This window comes from Diadema setosum, chromosome 14 (genome assembly GCF_964275005.1).
Source record: "Diadema setosum chromosome 14, eeDiaSeto1, whole genome shotgun sequence".
Classification (NCBI taxonomy): domain Eukaryota; kingdom Metazoa; phylum Echinodermata; class Echinoidea; order Diadematoida; family Diadematidae; genus Diadema; species Diadema setosum.
The window spans coordinates 31,367,319-31,388,452 of NC_092698.1; the positions used below are offsets into that span (position 1 = coordinate 31,367,319).

A 21,134-nucleotide genomic window follows, 5' to 3' on the forward strand; every position below is an offset into this window, starting at 1 on the left:
CATGCAGAGTGTATCATCATGTCTTTACACCTTTTAATTTGCTGCAAAAACAGATGATAATAATGTCACTTAATTTGTATACACAAATGCCACTTAGCTTTGACAGATATCTTTCTTGTTCTGGATCTAGAGCAACAGCACTCTATGTTAGTATCTGAAGAACAGCATCACTTTGCTCCCTCTCTCTGAACGTTTTTCTGAACTTTTACCTCCGGTTTTGGAAGTTGTGCTTTTGGACTCGCAAGACTCGAGAGTAGACGGGAGAAAAAGAAAAGTTACCTTGGTAGCACATACAGCAGATACGGTGGACAGGCATGTGTAATACAGAGAGACCGGGAGCTGAAATTTCTGCCAAAATTTATTATATTGGGGCAAGCTTGGCTTCCACTGTTCTGTCACTTCATTTTGGTTTGAAGTTAACCAAGTACACAACTTCTTTCCACCACTTCTAGTTCACTTGGAAACCCAGTTTACACTGAAAGTGTGACTGAAGTAGTCACCACAGGATTTCAGAGCTTACCTCACAATTTCAGAATTCAAACAGTAATAACTGGTTATGAGAACAGTTGTACCATGTCCATATATCTTGCATCCATTTGCTTTTGCCATAAGAATTGAGCAGAGTATCTGTTTATAAAATCAGTGGAACAGCAAGAAAAAACATCTTTCCAAACAAATTACTCTGTAAACAGAAGCTTTTGTTGTACAGTCATGAAGAGCCTTGAATGAGTCTATTTTGTTTGTAGTTCATACATTGCCTGTATTTTTCATTGTCCGTGTCATAGGTGCAAGCAATGTCTACAGATTGCATTATTTTGTTGTTTGTCTTTGATGTCATTTTTTTTTCTTCTCCTTCTCCATTGATGTTCATGTACAGTATGAGTGGTAGTTGTTGTCGTCTAGAAACTTGTGAACAGTTTTTGTAGTTGAAAAGGAAAAAAAAAAAATCATTGAATAAAAGTGTCTTGTGAAAAAAAAAATAATAAAATGTTAGACTGAGACCAAAAACTAATGAGATGACTCTCCTTTGATTCTTCAATTTTTTCCATCAGTGTAACAGTTAGGATGTGTCTGATTTGGAATGTGATGGTGAAAATACGGAGTTCCATTCCTTCTCTTGATCTTACTGATTTGGGTCCCATTTCATAAAATATTGCTTTGATAGCAACTCTTGCTGGAATGGTAATTGTCATGGTATTGACAAAAATCAAGCTTCTTGATTGGCTGTTGCTATGAGAAGTTGCCACTCTAGCTTGAGTTGCTATCCCAACATCTGGTATGAAATGATTGGGGCCCTGTAGTTTGCATTGCATGTTAGAAGGAATTGGAGAATCTTGTCCAAATCATGATCAGGAACAAATAACATAGAAACATGTCATTTTTACATTTCATATTCCAACTGATTGTAAGCTGAAAGAGTTCAAAATCTTGCCGCCCAAAAATGTTGCGATACACAAAGTTAGGCAGCAATCACAAGTATTTGAGCTTGATTTATGGCTTTATTGTCCTCATATACATGTAAAATTGCATAAAATGCCTGGGGCACGACTCTATTCAATTTACAGGTGCACACAAATACACAATAATTGGAACAAGAACATACATGTATATGAATCAAGTTCCACTTTCACAAGAATTTTTCTTGGTAATGATATCACTTTATGCAAATAATCTTTATCTACCCAAGAAGAGATTTGAGCAATGACAGTAAGACCAAAATACTTCAGAGACCAATGTAACACTTGAACAGATACAAATTTCAGCAAAAGTGACTGGGCTCTCACAGATGATAATAGTAAAATCAAACACATAGTGACTGAAAATAGTACTTGCATGGTATGAAACTTTAGAGAAATGTGTATGATGACAGCCAAAAAATAAAGGACGAGTTATTTTCTCAGAGTGAAATGGATGGTGCGATAACTCATAATTCTTGGTATGACATAAGTTTACAATTGACATTTGAAGAAAAAAAAGGCAAACACCAAGCAATGTCTCATCGGCATATCGCAATTTGTTATTATAGTGATCTTTCTTTGTAAGTTCATGGACCTTTTGACCTTTGACCTTGTCTGACTTCACCAATATTCAAACTTGACCAGCATCTTCAGGTGACGTAGCAGTCGCGTGAATTTTTTTTTTGTCAAATGTAGCTCGAAGCTGTGGAAAGCTATTGAGAGCACACAATAGAGTGCTTAATCAGAGAAAGTTCATTGACATTTTGACCTTTGACCTTGCCAAACTTCATCAATATTCAACTTAACTGGCATTTTCAGATTATATACCAGTGGTGTGATTTTGATGGTCATAGTTAAAAGCTGTGGAAAGTTTGAGTACGCCAAATTGTTGAGGACGACACCTCTACTGCCGATGATGGAATAGTAACGCCCCATGTCTTGCTTCTGCTACGTGGTCAAGACAAAAAAAAAAAAAAGGTTCTTGAAGCAATGTCCAGCTTGAATAGCCTGCTGCAAGAATGTCATATCATACATTGTACTTATCACAATATGTGAAAAATGGTTGGTTTGATTTCAGAAGCATCACCATTATAAAGTCATAATGGCAGAGAACAGGAATACATTCTTCCAACTCATCTGAATAAAGCACATCACACGCTTAGCGTGATGCATTCTGGCATACATCATTGTTATCTAGGGGGTAACTTTCTCCCCTTGCTTTTTTTCTCTCTCTTGCCCTCTCGCCCTCTCGCCCTCTCACTCTCTTTCTATCACACGTTTGAGGCGAACATTTCATGAAAAGTGATTCAACCAATCATTCATAAAATGATTGTCGCCACAAGTTATCCCTTTAGGCAATCATGAAGGCATAACCTGAGCAGATTGTATGCACAATGATGATAAAGTACCAGAAAATTGATCATGTCAGTTGAAGATGCAAACTTCTACTGAAAACAAAAATAAACACAAGTTAACGAATGCAAGAGACTGGAACAGACTGAAACACTACACATAGCATAAAGAATGGATGAATGGATGACCAACTTTACAAATAATTGTATAACCCACAACACTTCTACACTATACCACCTTCCCCAAGAAAAAACAAACAAACAAAAATGAAATAAAATATTTTTTAATTTCCCCCCCTGTTTTTTTTCCACATGGCTGGAATGAGAGAAAAGTGATGGGGCATAATACTGTAGATCAGGTACAACAAATGCTTGATCTTAAGAGTTGACCACAAATATTTGTAGATGCAACCATATTTCATAATATCTCATCAGCAAGACCTGAAATGATTCCTCTATTCTCGTGGCAAGTAATATAAGGCGTGGAATGGTCTCAAATTCATACAGAGAAAACCTTGCTTCTTTTCTGCTCTCACATTTCAAGACACACTTGTGTACACCTTGGTAATATCTTATGAGACTTATGAGAAACTTTCCCCTCGTAACACACTTATGAGAGACTTTGTGAAATGAGCTTTACTTCTCTTCGAAAGTCTCTCATAGCTATGAGTGCCTTTGGTCATTCTGCACTTTTATTCGCAAAGCCAAGATTCACAAAATTGAAATGCATGCGAAAGTTGTCTACACTGTAAGCACTGAATGCAAGTGGCAATTTAAACAAATTTCATGCTTTACAGTGTGATGTGGAAAACCACCAAAACGTTATATCCGTATCTGCTGGTACCACAATGACCCTACCCTAAAAATCTAGTTAAAATCCCTTCTTAACTTTTTCAGGCACATTTCTTTCAAACAAACTAAGAAACAAACAATTAGCACTCCTATATTTTATCTTGAAATACAGTTCACCACACAACTACTTTAAGGTGATGTCACTTGTAATTTGTAAGACAACAGCGATTAATTCATAAAAATGAATGAATCAAATCACATCTGCATGTGTCAGAAATAGCTACAGGATTCTGGTTACGAGTATAATTCAACACTTGAATGATCTTGTTAGTAACCATGGGCAAAACAAATTGCCTTTGGGCAGAAATCAAAATGAAAACATCATCATTAAATGTGCAAACAAAGAGAATGAAGTTTCACAGAAGGGCGAAGCAAAATGGACAATATCTGCATTTTCTCCTATTTGAGAGGGTGGCTAGCATAATCAGGCAACAGAAAACACAAACAACTCTATGTCTGAAGAATCTGTAGCACATTTCACAGGTTTACAGTTGGCTTTTGTCTGAGATTTTGATGCTCATAATTGTCCAGTTTTATCTTATGGTTGAAACATTTAATAAATTCCACAAGTCTCTAGAGATATGAACGGACTCAAAATCTGTTTTCTCATTTCTGGCAAACATACTCACAGTCAACACAATACATAGTGTAGATACGAATCCAATGAATTTCTGTCTGCTGGTATCATCATGACTGATTCTCCTCAGACCAAGAGGATGATGACTTGCTCTTTAATGGGTCTCTTCATAGGCACTGTCATTTATGTTGCACATCATGATTAAGAGAAAGACATACATTGAATTACACTGCAATTGAGCACTTCATCCCATTCTGTAAGCCAACCCAAGAACCCAAGCACGAGCATAACTGAAATCATGACATATGTGTGAATTTTTCTTTCTCGTGCTTTAGCACAACACTACTTTTTTCTCGTCTTCTCGGGATAGACTTTTGGCAAATCATGTGAAGATGATACGCTCGTTAACTGGATGTGGCCGTCATGACGAAAGCCTGTAGATGCAGTCAGGGGCGCCGGCGGCCCCGCCTGTGTCTGGCCAAGAAGCGAAGGACCCAGTGGACGATGACCGGCCAGACCAATAGGATGACTACAGTCCTGACGGGCAGGGTGGGGAATGGCCACCACCAGGGAGCTCTAGGCTTGGGCGTGGTCCTGGGGTGTAGACCACCTGCTGATAAGGGGGACCCTTCAGTCATGTACGCCTGCTGAGTCTCCATCTAGCAAACAGGGAGAAGGAAGTTGGAAACAAATTTTGCTCTGCTTTGATTTTGCTCTGCATGTCACGCACGTAACTCTCCAACTATAGGGTGCATAGGACCATTGGTGATGTTGCTGTTTTCACATTTCTTTGTATGCTTTTAACATCACAGTTATCACTTGGGAGCTCTCATAAATAAAGGCTAATGATGTTGACAATTCATGGTTTGTCACGGAAGGCCAGTGAAAGTCAGCAAATAATATTAACCCCGTACCAATGTCCTACGAGAGAAGAAGAAAAAGAAGAAGCAGAAGAGGCAAAAGGGGAATGAAGAGATATGAAGAAAAAAAAAAGATGGTAAAGGCAACAGAATTACATGTACGTTGACTCTCATGACATTTCCTAGGTTCTCCCTCTCCAGACAGACACCAAAGGGGGTGATTGTCTCACCTGATGCCTAGAAATGGCGATGGTCTCTAGTGTGTTCAGCCTCACCAGCACACTGTTCATATCTCGCTGTAACCTCTCTAGGGACACGGTGATCTGTTCCACTACGGGGTCAGGGATGGGGGCACCAGGGTTACTGCCATGTCCACCACCTGGTAGTCTGCCCCCCTCCCGCCCTCCTAAGGCCCTATCCACTCCAGTGTCGGAGTGGTTCAGGTGTCTCGCCGCTCGGCTGTGGCTTGCAGATAGATTTCCTGTCATAAACAACAAAGCATATTACGTGTACCATTTTGTCAGTTTGAAACCAACAATGTAATGTTGTACAATGCAAGCTCCTTTCTTGTTTCTAAATCTGTAAAACTATGTCTTTCATGACTTGTTGATTACTATCCAACCTTGAAGAATTTAGCCACAGGAATGTGACAGTAATTTATAACAATCCCATCATGACAAATTGTACAGAGGTCTTATTAATGAATTTTGTTTCTCTTTGATGGTAGGTTTATTCTTGCAGCTAAACTTCACATAACACATGTAATTCACACCATAGTACAAAACATGGTTTTGATACCTGCAGAAATTTATTAACAGTTCAATTCCAAGGCATGCATAGTGCATATAATCTCTTTGCTAGCTGTTTAGTATTCTCCTATTTCTCCAACATTTAAAAAAGCAAACTTAAGTGCAAGGATGGTTCTAGTGATGACAGAAACTTTGAAAACACTGCTATTTCTCTTTTCCCTTTTTTTTAATGACAATTATCCACAAAATAGCAATATCAATACTGTATGAGGAACATGCATCAAGTGTATGCACATAAAATTACAGAGCTTGTTAACAGGTTTTGTCTTGAAAGCCAATAACAGCGATATGGATAGGCGGGGCAACACATTTATGAAAGGGTTTTGAATGTATGGTTGCTTTGTTACCTGGCTTATAAAATCCCTTCAGTTGTATGGAAACAGAAATTTTAATTACAATCAGCATTTGCATGATTGGTAAAGTCACCACGAGCATTATAGTCTTTATTATTACAAGTGTTAAATCAAAATGGGAAGCCTAGCAAAAAATTTTCATGTGGGTTCCCCAAACGAGAGCACAGGTTTGATAAAGAGATGCCCATACAGACATTCACTATATAATTGTCTTACCCCTGGATGAGTTGTGTCCCGCCTGGCCCTGAGATTGCCTGCTACCCCCTGGACTCTGCCCCTTGGACCCTTCAGACACGTCGCCGCCCCCTCGGAGGGACGGTCTTGAGGTGTGGGTGGGACTGCTGGTGTGAGGCACTATCACTGCATCAACATTATCTGAGACACAAACACACATATTTCATATTTTAATTCTATATCTCTCTCTCTAAAAAATAAAGTGAACTGGCAATTGCCTGAAAAAAAGAAAATCAAAACACAAGAGCACTTCACAGATACTAGCAAATTTATAGTACATTTATTTCAGTTAGACTATAGTCATTCAACAGCCTATAGAAATACAAGTATTACTATCATTATTACAACATCATTACAAAATCTAATACATATATACAAGTTGACAAATTACATTCTGATCCCCTAAACAGCTAAAAAGTTCCTATGACTGGGTAGCTGCTAAAGATCATCAGTTCCTAAAATGTTAGACAAGCTTGCTCAACTCTTGTAAGAGCTACGCAGAAAGAATACAGTGGACTCCCATAATAACGAAGTCCTTGGGACTGGCAGTTTTCTTTCGTTATATCGAAATTTTGTTACAGCCAAACAAATAAACAATAGAAATACATAGAGTGGATAATGTTGCGGCCTGAATTTTTACTTCGTTGTAACCCGAATTTCGTCATAACCGTGATAGCGGGAGTGCACTGTACAATCGGTGCTTCTCAGGACTTATCACACGCCGACACTACACACTCGATCTCTTCATGCATGCATGGACATACACATGTGTACCTCACCATGCAAAGTCACACATTTGAATGACACATATGACATGCTTACTGTGCACAACTGCTTCAGTAACTAGGGCGTTGTCACCATTGAATGGCGTTGATAGAGTTTGGTGCGTGGATTCAGTCTCTTCCTCACTGATTGGATGCATGTGTGATGCCCCAGATATGTGGTCTACTTTGATCTGCAAGATAAGTTTTAAAAGGAAGGAAAACAATTTGATGATGGAGCTAAACAAAACACCAAGTGAATCAATCTGGTATAAATCATAGATCATTTAACCCAATAACAATATTTTTGATATGCATGCATGTACATGGTTTCATTTTTCTTTCTGTTATCAGATAAATATGCACTCTGCACAAACAAATTCAATCACCTGTCTCACCTGCAAATATAAATTTGTATACAACAGACAAGAGAGGAAATTTATTCACAGAATTTTAAAAGGCCATCCTGTCTTTGCTTGCTTTCATGAAATTAAACTCCAAGATAACAACACATGCATCATAGGAGTAGTACCTTACCCCTTTGCTGATTATAGTTTATATGTTGATGATGGCATATGGTTCATGATACACATGCTATTACATATCCATGGACAAAATTTATCATCAAGTGCGCTGTCTCAATTCATGTGAAAACGCAAGAGTCAGCAACAGGTGTAAACAGCTCACTGCTAATTTGTCATTTGCATGCAGTTTTCAGGTATGTTTTGTTTTGCTGTTTAAGCAACGAAACGAAATAATGGACTATTGAAAGACCAAGATATCATGGAATAAGCCTTCTCACATGATAGAATAAACAAGATATGTGTAGCTGTTTATTTGGTCATAAGGAATATACCAAGCCACGAGTGATAAGTATCAGGTGGAATTCCTTCTCAAAGGAACTCACTTTATCAATAAGTGGTTCATCGACAGAGTCACAGAACTCGTCCCCATCCGATTCACTCTCGCTGCCTGAAGCCAAGTGTTCTCTCCCGGCCTCCAGTTGGCTTTTAGAAATCAGGATCGGGTGGCTCAGCTCCACTGCATCTGAAATGGAAGGGACACACCCACTTAGGTTAATCTAACATTCTCTGATTCTTCTTTTTTTTTACTTGCCAAAAGACCACAGCTTCCCTTCATTTATACTATTACTTTAATCAAGTTGATGGTGACAGAGTACCCAATGACTGTGGAAAGTCATGCCACAGTCAGCTCTTGATGAGTCAAAGAACTTGATTTCTGTTTTATTCATCCTAACAAATTTCAGCTTTTTGAATTACAGATGATATCAACAAAAATCAACTTAAATGGAACGAAATGTTTGTCTCATGTCATGTTGCTTGAATTTGACATTGACTAAACCCAGTTGCTCTCCTCCTTTTCATAATAAATAAAAAGCCAATCATTTACTTGTTACAAAACACTTTTTGGATAATAGCTCTTCTTTAATTTGTTATTTGAATAGCACAGCAGTTGGGATAGCACTTATAGCACGGAAGAATTTGTCACTGCTGGAAAAAAAGGGACTCACTGGTGAATTTCTTAATCTTCATGTGACTTGCTTTATGCATGAGGAGTTTCAAGCCGTTATATGAATTTTGTCAAGAAAAAAAAAAAAAACCATGGAATTTCTGGCTCATGTGTGCAAAGCAAAATGGCTCAATATTGTTTATGAAAATCTGAGTAACAAAAAGTCTAGAAGGAAACTCCTCTCCTGTTGGAAAAAAACCTTCAAGATAAATACACCCTTTAACTTTGGCATTTCTTTATGAAAATTTGTGAAGGTTTGTTTCAAGTACTACTCAACAAGGGCTTGCACAGCACATGTTGAATTCTGCTGGCAGGTACTACCAACTTGAGCATTAATCATGAACATATGGCAGTTTTCAATCACGTTGTCTATTTGGCCATGTCTCGTGAACAGACTTGCTCCAACTGGCTTGATGAGTGTTTCACAGATTAAATCAAGACAGCAACGTAGTCATGCTTTGGGAAAACATTCTGTTTTTCAGACCTATCTAGCTTTTAGAGATTTTTGTTACCATGGAAATGTAATGGGTACGGTTGAAGAGAAAATGCCAAGCTTTGCTTCAGTGTAAATTGTAAGACAAATCTGTGATTGTTTTTCTTTCTAATTATTGAAGGAGCATGACTTTTACACACAAAACAGTGACAGAAACTTAGAATTTACTCGCAAATCTTATGATAGGGAACATTGCTTGAGAGTCAATCGCCACACAAAATACAAGCTACATGCAGCAGGAATGGAACTGTGAGAAATGCTTTCATTGTACTGTGGCATTTGGCAATTTATTGATTGGTTTGGGGGGGGGGGGGGGGAGGTTGTGCCTTTGAGCTGAATATGCGAACATGGCACATGAAGTGTTAATCGTTGTCCATGCTTATACCTGACTGACATCAATAGGTTGACAAGCAAGGGTGGAGTCACATTGGAATTCATCATCCACCCTACAAGAATTCAATAAAAGTTTGTGTGATTGGATGTGATGCGTGATGTAAACTCCATCTTCTTACCCTCTTCATTTCGCGCAGTTTCTATCATGACAAGACTGTCATCCCTTCCCTCTGAGCCAACACCAGATTCTTCGGCTTGGTCATCCGTTCTGTCCATCTCTCCGTTTCTCACCTCCTCTTCCTCTTCCTTCCCCTCCTCGTTCCCTGTCTCTCCATCTACATGCTGAGTGTTGTCATGGAGACCGTTGGGAAGCTCAAGATGACCATTCTGCTCCCCGTTCATGACTCCATCATAATGATCACCTGCAGGGATTGGAGTTGTGTTGCACAAGCAATACTGACAGGTTACTGAACTACAAATACAATCATAGTGGCTTCGTGATTTACTTGTACCATTCAAAATATGCATGAAACAAAAAGCAATGAATGAATTAAAAATGTCACTTATTCCTAATCCAATAAAGCATCTGGATATGTTAGCAGAGGTCACCAAACACTACACATTCCAGCTGCTTGACTTAATCCTAGTGGGTTTATGGGACTTCAGTCGATCTAATGCAATTAAGGTCATGACCATGGAAAAGCCCTCTGGTTTGCCTTGAGGCCCTCTTAAAAAATAGAATGTTATTGATGGCCCTTCTTGCACTTCTTATTCGTGCTGACTAAACACAACATGGCCTTGTCCTTAAAAAATCTCAATTTAAACCCTGAGGATACACCAAGAAAGCTTTGGACTTAATTTCAACATTTTTCCATCACTGAAAATAGAACTTGCTTGTACAAATTGTCACCTTGTAAAATATCAACAGAATGGCAGCTTATGGTACATGTACAAATGTAATTGTGTATTTGAAATCAAGGTTAGAAGAGTCATTTGATCAGTCAGTATTAGACTGTGAGCTCTGTATTCTGGTTGCATACTCAAGAGAACAGAAGAAAAGAAAAGATAAAAGATAAATGAGCTATAAACTGCAATTCACATGACCTACCATGATCACTGACTCCATTTTCCCTCATCTTGACTTTGCCATTAGCATAGTTGGTGACCTTTGCACTCTTTGGAGTAGAGGTCGCCATCTCCTCTTCTTTTGCAGCATCCTCCACAGACACAAACTCAAAGAATGGTCCCATGGCCTTCAGGAAGCCAACAACCTCATCTGTCTGTGGCATGGTCTCTACAATCTTCATTGAGCAATACAAGAACAAAATCATACTAGGGACATCACAATTTAGAGTCTTTTGTTATCGTAGCCAACTCCACACTCAAACCTGATATTGGTAAGGCACGAAGACTTGTGACTTTTAACAAAGTAGTCTACTGTGACACATTATGAGCACACACTGCAATTCATTATCTTCAAGAAGTTGAAATATATCTATTAATTTCATTCATAACTATGACAAAATATGTGTTTTCTTTTTGTATAGCACTCATGTATATCATTTCAATTCATGCAGGTTAAAAAATTGATGAAAAATATTGCACAAAATAAGATTCGTCTATTAATTTCATTCATAATTATGACAAAATATGTGTTTTCTTTTTGTATAGCATTCAGGTATATCATTTTAATTCATGCAGGTTAAAAAATTGATGAAAAATACTGCACAAGATAGGATTCCTTTTCAAAATAATGTGTGTTAAGAGATTATTGTGAAATGTTTGAAGAGCCCCTGTAGTTACAGTAAGAAATGATAATCTATACATAAACAGGAAGATGCATACAATCTGACATAGCCATCAGATTAAATACAAAGTCACAGCAGTTCACAAGTTTGGTGCTAAAACCCATAATCTCAGTTAAGATAAGAGAGCAGCTTATCTGTATCATAATCATTATTTTATCTTTTTTGTTGTTGTTGTATTGAGCATTATCAGAATGTCTTTTGTAGTTCTTGATCTAAGAATATACAAGTATATGAGCAGAGTACCTACAATTGTAGACACACCTGTTGGTGGGTTATATAAAAAACATTGCTTTAATAGACAAACATGCATAGTTAAAGTTATCAAAAGATGGCACAAAACTGTTCTAACAGACATTATTCATGCAATATTATACAACCCATACATTATGTACATCACAAAGTGCACACAGGAAATGAACATGCACCACCATTTGCCCCGACAAACAATCCTGTTAGACAGAATTCACACGACTGTACAGCCCTCAAATCAAATGTATAAACACAAACAAACAAACAAACAAACACAACATTTGATGAATGCGAGAAACGGACAGGAAAAGAACAAGATAGAAATAGGATGAAAAAAAATTCAAAGTTAGAGAAATAAGGATAAAATTGAGTCAGTAACTAATGACACCCTCATCTTATGCAGAAGGCAGAAATTACAGGGAAGCCATATTGCATTATTCAACTTTTAATTTTGGAAAAAATACTTCAAAAGAAAATAAAGATGTCCCTTTTATGTGAACAGTGATTATTTTTATATCTAGCACTGCTGCCTTTCAAAGGGAGGATATATTTTTGATTGAGATGGGGATTCAGGTTTCCAACTTTTTTTTTGTGAGATAATGAGTGTTCAACCTCTGAGGAAATATGAAAGGGCATAGGAATTCTAATAGGAATTCAAAGTTTGTTTGATGAAATTGGTTTTGAAATGGCTGAGATATCAAAAAACAAAGAGGTCCCAATAAAAGGTGGGACCCACCTTTTATCATTACCATTTGGTTTTTCTTTGTGTTTTGACATCTCAGCCTTTCAAAACCAATTTTTATCAACAAAAACTTTGAATTCCTCTTAAATATATATATATATATATGTACATGTACATATACATCTCAACCAAAACTATACCACCCCTTTAAAAGTACAGGAAACCTATGTACAAAATGTAGCACATGTTCCTGCATATGATAATGTGATTTAGTCATAAGTGGGCTACATCTTACTGAGCAAGTATTTGTTTGGTTTTGATCTTGTACATGTGAAAATACCATAAAGTCTTTCCTGATACCTTTCTGCAAGAATCTGTTCATCTACTCACAGCAAAAAAAAAAAAAAAAAAAAAAAAAAGGGGAAGAGAAATGCCATTAAGCTCTCCACACGAGTTCAGATAAATGATGATGTGATAAACATTGAACAGTGTTGTGTTTGTTTTTGAACACGTGATGGTCCATACAAATGAATGGCGAACCTGGTTTTATGATAATATTGAGTTTCAAAACAGGGCAGTGTCACTTGTGCAATTTCGATACTGTACAGTGAGTACAAGTTTCCATGCCGACAAAGTGGTCTCCTTTGACAAGTTTGAGAGGGATTGTGAAGTGTATGAAGATACCATGGCAACTGAGCAACATAAACTCACTTGATAGAGGTGAGGAAGGTCTCTAGCCTGGAATCTATCGAAGATTATCTACCAGACAGAAACATAGACAGTGATGATGTGTAAGAAGTCTGGGGTGATTAATCTAGCCTGATAAGAGGCTAAAAATAGTATTTGCATATCGTTGAGGTGATAAGCACAATCAGGGTATGCAATCATGACTTTCTCACTTTAAAAAATTGTAACTTCTAAAAGAATGCACCAACTGACTTAAAAATTCACATGCAGCATGCCAAGACATCAGTAATCACATGTGGTAAGACAATAGCTAATTTCTTCTCATTTACTGTTAATTATTAAAGATTAATTACCAAAAAGTCCCCCAAAACCCACGTAATGCGTCAAAAAAAGCGTTTTACAACTTACGTAAAATCAAGATTTGAGGTCCATATTTTAAGTCTACCCCTATGTGTTTGGTATCAAATTAATAGATTTTTTCCTGGCATTGCTTGCATGCAATAAAAAACAGTGGTTCTTTCAGCTGGAGAAAGTTATAAGGTCTGAAGTCCCATCCTGGTAGGAGTGTAATGCTGGCTTATTTTTGTGACATTGTGACCTTTTAACCCATGCTGTACAGCTATACATGGAGAAACAGCTTATTTTTTCGCTTTTCCTGAAAGTACTGAAGACACACTACAATATGGTGTGCTGTTTGCCAATAAATGTTCAGCCAGTTTTGAGTTTTGAGCCATTTTCAAATGCTGAGTAAAATAAGTGCAGCCGTTTTTCAGTACTTTCAGTTAGGTATATCCTGATTTGACTACTTTAAAGAATCTTTTCCCCTTATTGAATATCCTTGTTTTTTTAACCATGAATTGTACATATGTAGAAATCTATTGTGTGAAAATTTTAGCAAATTTGAGCAATAGGAACTTATTTTTTTATATTTTTACAAATTGCTGAGCATAAATAAGACCAATACACGCCCATGTAATACTGCATGAAGGTCATATGATAAGTGTTCCGTGTTCATATTTCAATGCTTGTTCAATTTCTCAAGATATCATAAGCAAAAACATAGTATTTTGGCTTAATATGTCATTGTTTGAGTGTCACAGCTTGGATATCAACTCAAGTCATCATAAATCTCACATTCACTCTTCTATCTGTGTTTACAAATATGAGAATTGATCCAAATACTGTGCGCACATTCAAGGTCAAACTGTACAGATAATTTTTTAGATGAAAAATATAATATCTTCCAAAGTACCAGCCCTAATTTCATAAAAATTTGTAATAATGGCCACTATATGTCTGTTACCTATTCCTGAAAGTTTCGCCTCTTCACTCTTTGGCAAAAGTGAAATATGATAAAATATGTAAAAGTGGTTTTATTTGAATTCAAAATAATGCCTACAAAATTGATCATCCATTTCGAGAAGTGAAAATATGAAATTCATTCATATTTTGTGATATGTCATGGCTATGTGCTGGTGGTGAATGAAAGGGATATTTATCATGAATATCTAACAGCAATATCAGATGAAAAAAGCATTCTCCTTTTTTTTAATGAATTTTTCCAATATATTAGTCATTTCAATGTAATTCGACACCCCTAATTTAAATGCTAATTTATGCGCAGTTTAATGCAAAATTTTGACTCTTTCTTTACATGAAATGAAAATTTGAACACTCAGCTACAACAAACAACAAAAAAAGCATTTTCACCAAGTTTTTTCATTTTTGCCCTGTTACACAATTGCATACCCTGATTGTGCTATTGACCTTGAATGTTTACCCAGAATCATGGTTTATGAGTCTTCTCTTGAGAACCACCTACCATTCAATAACGAGGTGATGATGATAATTAGAAAAAGGAAAAGGCAGTGTGTGGCAATACTGTTAGTATCAAAACTGGATGATTTGCATAAGATGAATGCATCACAATTCATTACAGGAAAATACAGTAGATTGTGTATACAGTAAGAGAGATGATGTGAAAATCAGAATGAATGCAATTGCATCAATAACATTAGATTGTGCAGAGCAATGGTATTACTTTATATATCGAGGCAATCTTGTTTTCTTTTCTTTTCTTTTCTTTTTGAGACTCACTTGTCGAAGATGGGGGATGTCTCTGGCGTTGGCATTTTCCAAAATAATCTATCAAACAGAAAGTGAAATTTAGCAGGGTAAGAATTTGATGAGAAGAGTGTTTCGTATGGGGAGGGGAGTGCAGAAAATAACTAATGCATAGCATACATTAATAGACAGTTGTCTATGCTGGAATAATGTACATAAAATCATGCAAGTAATGAAATAAAAAGAAGGCAGCAATGTGCATGTATTTATAGACCTCAGTAGGGGTATCATAATATTCTATGTAAAGATACTCATTATATATATATATATCTACTAATAAACTTTGCAAACTAGTGTTCTTGGATGCTTTAACAATGAAAAGATAAATCAAAAGAATATTAGTGCAACTTAGGAACTTGATTCAGAATGCTACTGTAGCTTTGCATGTACCACTGATTTTGGCAACAGTGTAATTATTGAGCTTTTCATCACCACTTTTCTATTTAATACAATGCATTATATGTCATTCCATCACTTAGCAAATGTACGCTCAGCAAATGTATCGACAACATTGCATTATTACAGTGGGTAACACAGAGAAAGCAAAAAGCACATGCTTATCAAAAACAAATAGTTTCCGACGAGTAAAACAAGGCAAACAGGTACACCACAAGGTATCGTCAAGTTATACAGAGCTCTGTGAACACACCTTTAGGTTAAAAGAGCATTTCAACATGCAGCATTTTCACACCCTTATGGATTCACTCAATTTTCAAACTTGGTGACAAAGTAAGCACAAAGTAAGACCAAGTCAACATTCACATTGACCACACATGCAAAATAAACTGACATAAAAAAGCAGGCGGTAAAACTTGCACTGTAAAAATCTGAAATGCAAGTGAATGCTCTCTACATGTACCTTCAGGAGTTCATCCACATACAGTGTCTTTGCCACATCACTGTCCATATCCCCTAGAGCCGTCCAAGCTTGCCTGTTATAATTGATACCGGGTAAGCATTTAATGGACACACATTAATCAACTGCAGCGTTATTACTGCTTCAAGTAAAAAAATGTATCACACCCTAATACTGATACATCATGAGGCATCACCATTATTGCTAAATGGAGGTCAGCACATATCATTATCGGTTGTTGATACTGTACATACGTCCTGCATACATGATAAAACCATGCACTACGATCTTAATGTTATCCATGAGAAATACCAGAGCATATATTTGTTACTTCTGATTTTCATGACACAGGTGCAAAGGTAGTAATACATTTAGTCTTTATCCTGCAGCCACATAAAACTAAAGGTGGTAATTGGCAGCAATAGCAGCTATCAAAATAGACTTTTTTGACATTTCAGTGTCGCAAAAGTTGAAACACATCATTTCATGCTGTAGACTAGATCAGCGTTCTTTATGGGGTAGGATATGAATACAAATGTAGATCTATGAAGCATTCTAAATCAAGACAATTGAAACACCTGAATAACATTCACCTATATCTGTATATCTGTATATTAATAAGCAATTAAATTCAATGGTCACAACTGGCTGATAGCTAAATAGCACATGTCAGCTACATATCTACTGCATCTTTTTTGTATTCTGACGTTTTAAACTTAGTGACAATATGTTGATGCACTTGAGGTTTAAACCTTAGAACTGCAAACACCAGACCTGTTAATGATGTTGAACAGCTAGAGGTCACAAAGATAATGTCAGAGCTACCAATATAGAATTACAAAAACACAAACAGTGTTTGTCATAATATGCTTTCCCTTTTGCTTTTGCATTTTTTGAGTTCTATGATAGACATGATTGAAGATACATATAAAATAGGAGCATCTTGTACTATGCGAAGCTGGCACATTATAAGTTCTATAATCTTTATCTTCATTATCTTACGAAACATTTTTTGAAAGTCACACAGTCTGTGACTACTTACAAAGAGCGATCAACTAATCAAAATCATTTTCTTGTTTCATTAACTTCTGATCAGTTTGTTAACTGTAATTACCTTTGAAAAAATGTAGCAAAGAGCTGTCAAATATCATTTTAAACACACACTACAAATGTACCTTACATTTAATTTCAATTTTTAGAAACTTCTATCTGGAAACAATACAATGATTATAATAATCCTAAAAATGTACAATGTACAATGTACACTGTACGTATAGCTCATGCTTGGAAGAATCCTCACAGTGCACACACATACACACAAAATGAAAATAACCATGTATTGCAGCTCCTTTGGATACATTGGCCCTTTAATTGCTGCCTTGTGATGAGTGCAGTGTCTGAGTTGGTATGCTGGTAACTGTTAGCTCATATGATTGTACTTTGAGAAATGTATTGTCATTCTCCATTTATGTGTTGTTCATACTGCAGGCCATAAGAAACCACTAGACTCATGATTCCTTAGATATACACAAATACACATGTGTGTTTACCTATATCTCAGTTCAATCTTTGTTTTACAACTTGTCCTCCAGTCACACCTACTACCTGTGTGATTTGTACACTATAATGACTGTGTGGATTTTGCCACAAGATCCATATTGCATTCCGTTCAATACAAAGTACAGTACTAGTTCTATGTAGTCATACCAATCAGATTATTGAGCAGAGCATTGAAATACACTTATCGGACAGTAAAATTCAATGAAAATAATGCTGCTACAACTCAGTAATGTATTTGAACAGCCATTGCACACTATAATTTTGCTAATTACATTATAGACAACACTGCCCAGAACAACACACACAGTAATTTGACAAAAATACAATTTAAAGTGAATTAATTTTACAGATCTATACAATTGTAGGATTGTTATAAGTGATGATATACACATAATGCACTTTATAGTTACACCGTACATTGACTACATTGTTGTCCATGCCAATCTCCTGGCCAGGTATGTTTTTAGCAATTTTCCTCACCATTTTTGAGTTGCAACCACATTCCAAAACGCAGGCTTGGTTTGAGTGCACGGTCCCTCTGTAGCCTGCTTGTACAGACCATAGAAGCGTTTCATCATTTCGTAGGATGGTTGAAATGGACCTGAAATGAAGTATGGGAACACTTCAGCGAGTCTGCTTTTGTTCTTTTCAAGGTTAGCATGGGAATTCCTAGTTAAATGAAACCAACATTACACAAACAAAAGCACAAGATCAGCTCTAAAATCTATCCCTCAATAAAGGATACAGGAAATCTTATTCTGAATAAACCTGCTCCAAGTAAAAACTGAATTTATAGACATCTAAAAAGTTCTGCAATGCAGTCATGGTTAAATCTGTAGTCTAAATTTACTTTTTACATTTTTTTTTTTGAACTGTCTATTTGGGAATAAAAATTGTACTTTGTACGAGTTGAAGAGTTTAATATTTCCTAATCTCGACCACTTTAACAGCAAAAGAAGATCATTGTGAGATGTCTACTCCTCGTACATGTACCTCAAGTTACTCCAGAGGTAACCCCGGGACGCTCCGTGTACACAGCTACACACTGTGGGAGCGTCCTGAGTCAATAGAGTGCTATATCGGTAAGCTTGAAAAACATACACAGTCTGTCACAGATTTTCACGCCTCCGTAAGTTTCGAATTTCACTAGAAAAAAACTTACTTCTATAGTATACATAAGATTCTTATCTAATTCCTACCATACGTTCACCTTGTTCTTGTTCACACTGGTCCAATGATCTTGAAAAAACGTTTGTTTTTTTTTTACAGGTCCATCTCCTAGCTCCCCATCCCATTCACCATTTTCGAAATCAGTATGCAGTACACTGCGCACGTAAATATTCATGTGCTGGGCGGAGTCGCAATGCTTTTAGCCTTCTGACAAGGCCTGCGCGCGCGTACCCACCCAGAAAGCAACGCAATACAAGTATACAGCGAGAGGGTTTGCCACAACAGTATGATACGGCCTTGCCATAAAGCTACAGCTGTACAGACGAATTGACGGCCAGCGCATGCGCACAAGTTTCAAATCCATTGACTGTATAAGATGTCGTTCTCCCAAGTTCCTTTCGACCGAGTCGTATTTAACTCATCAATTCGAGCAGAAATGGAATATTGGCAGGACCAAAAGTTGAACGCAGTCAGTCTTCAACATTATAACTTCACCTTTAAGTCTTCATATTACAGAATTTTTGCAAATTCATATTGATATTTAGGTGCTATACTTCGCCTGTCATGATCATATCTGCTACAATGCGCAGCCCCACCACTGCGTGTTGGGGCTGGTCGCAGTTACTCCAGAGGCTACCCCGAGTTGAGGCAGTCCACTGTGTTGCATCTGAATAGACACATGGTATTAATATTAAAAGCAAGCTGCCCATAATTTGACCATAATGCTGTCTAAAATTTGACCGCCAGCTACATCTTCGGTAATTGAAAAAACAAAAAACAAAAAAAAACACTCTTCTATGATCAATGATATGATGCTTTTCCGAGTGACCAAAGTTTGGCATGGCCATGGGAGGTCGAACGTTTGTGCGGGTTTTTTTAATATTCTCCACCAGGCTACCCGGGCCTGATCCAAGTTCTACTTATACAAGTTATAAATGGTCTGTCTCTGTTTGTGTCCTTGATCAAGACACAAATCAAAACAAGCTCATTTCATTTATTGTCTGTTAACTTGGTTGGTGGGATGTCGAGGACGTGCAGATGCAGTGTAGAATAGTGTAGATCTAGTTTCTGCTTTGTTTGCATCAAAGAGGTACTAGGCTAGATCTCGCCCGCGTAGTACCCTTTAGTAGTAGTAGATCTACCTCCTAGTACAGCTTACTAGATTCTAGATTCCGAACAGTTTCTAAGCCCTTGGCTTGGGTGTTGGGGAATTGAGTCTACCACATGCCACACCGTCACAACACAAGAACACTTGGTACCGGTACACCGCATCATAGATCTAGGGCCTACATTCAGCAGTCATCACACGCAGGCAGGTACGCATTCGCAATTAAAGCCTTATGTTACAAATGCTCATTTAGTGTAGAACGCTAGTTTAATCTTACCATTTTTGGGGAGATTTCTTATCACTGAAACAGCTTTCTCGAATTTCTCAGTGGTTTCATCCATCGTGATCGTGGTATTGGGTTATCGCGTATCGCTCTGTTTCGTTGTTGATTCCTCTATCATTATTTTACATCGCCTCTAATATAATAAATTGCTAAAGTCAGTCATGAACATCACGTCCCGGCCCTTGGCTGGTTGCACATAAAGCACCGCATTATAAGCACCCACACAGCCGCCTCGCGTGCGTGGGCTCTAAACTCCTAGCTACAGTACACTGTACGTTGCTCCGCTGCATGCGAGTCGCAGTGCCACAGTGAGCGCGAGGGAGTGTACACAGTGCAGGGATTGTGATTGTTTACAGTCAGCTGACGGATTCGGTTTACCTAGTGCAGTCGGATATATGTATCAGCGAATCGGATACTAGCAGTAGGCTGTTTGTTTGTTTTTTGTTTTGTTTTGTTTTTTGTTTGTTTGTTTGTTGTTGTTGTTGTTTTTTTCTTTTTTTTTTGGGGGGGGGGGGAGCAGGAGGTCGTTTGCTTGTTTGCTTGTTTGTTTTTCATGCAATACACTAACTTATGTGTACCTTTGGTACTTCACCTGCGATGTAACATCTAATCAACCATGGGCAGGAACTACATTGTACAAACATGAGACTGAACATGATAAAACTTTTCAGAGAGGGTACTACTGCACTTGAAATAGGAATGTCTCACACATCCCACAGTGGCATCATAACTGCATCATAGATGGCAAATGAAATACATTTCAAACATGTCTCATCACATATCTAGCTGATGAATTTACAGGCTGCTTGCCCTGGCGTCACCAGAACCACTGGACACACAAAAATATCCTGCACAGTTGTATCACCCTCCTCACACATTGTAGGCCTAGATATTAAAGAAGATGATTTTTATGGTGTGAAGTCTACAAGGTAGACTGCTACAATGTTCTTTTTTGTTGTACCTGTAATAAGCCATGGCTATCTAGGGCTACACAAA

General features: G+C 37.4%; 1 protein-coding gene across 1 annotated transcript; it reads right to left on the reverse strand.

Annotated features, from left to right (window-relative positions):
• Positions 1 to 1,479: 1,479 nt before the first annotated feature.
• LOC140238284 (acyl-CoA-binding domain-containing protein 5-like) lies at positions 1,480 to 20,268 on the reverse strand. The gene is made up of 11 exons (XM_072318219.1): positions 20,133 to 20,268; positions 18,058 to 18,178; positions 16,021 to 16,093; positions 15,135 to 15,182; positions 10,720 to 10,912; positions 9,791 to 10,033; positions 8,163 to 8,302; positions 7,317 to 7,449; positions 6,477 to 6,635; positions 5,329 to 5,579; positions 1,480 to 4,897 (listed from the first exon to the last, which is right to left on the reverse strand). The coding sequence occupies exons 1-11, from the start codon at positions 20,194 to 20,196 to the stop codon at positions 4,685 to 4,687; spliced, it is 1,638 nt and encodes a 545-aa protein (XP_072174320.1). The 5' UTR covers positions 20,197 to 20,268; the 3' UTR covers positions 1,480 to 4,684.
• Between the last annotated feature and the right edge of the window lie 866 nt (positions 20,269 to 21,134).

What these genes read in the sequence shown, in the direction of transcription:
- LOC140238284 (XM_072318219.1), bottom strand. Translation starts at nt 20,196, where the DNA reads ATGGATGAAACCACTGAGAAATTCGAGAAAGCTGTTTCAGTGATAAGA. An exon ending in GTGGTTGCAACTCAAAAATG is followed by an intron (nt 16,094 to 18,057) that starts GTGAGGAAAATT and finishes CAATTATAACAG; the next exon opens with GCAAGCTTGGACGGCTCTAG. An exon ending in ATGAACCACTTATTGATAAA is followed by an intron (nt 7,450 to 8,162) that starts GTGAGTTCCTTT and finishes CTTATCTTGCAG; the next exon opens with ATCAAAGTAGACCACATATC.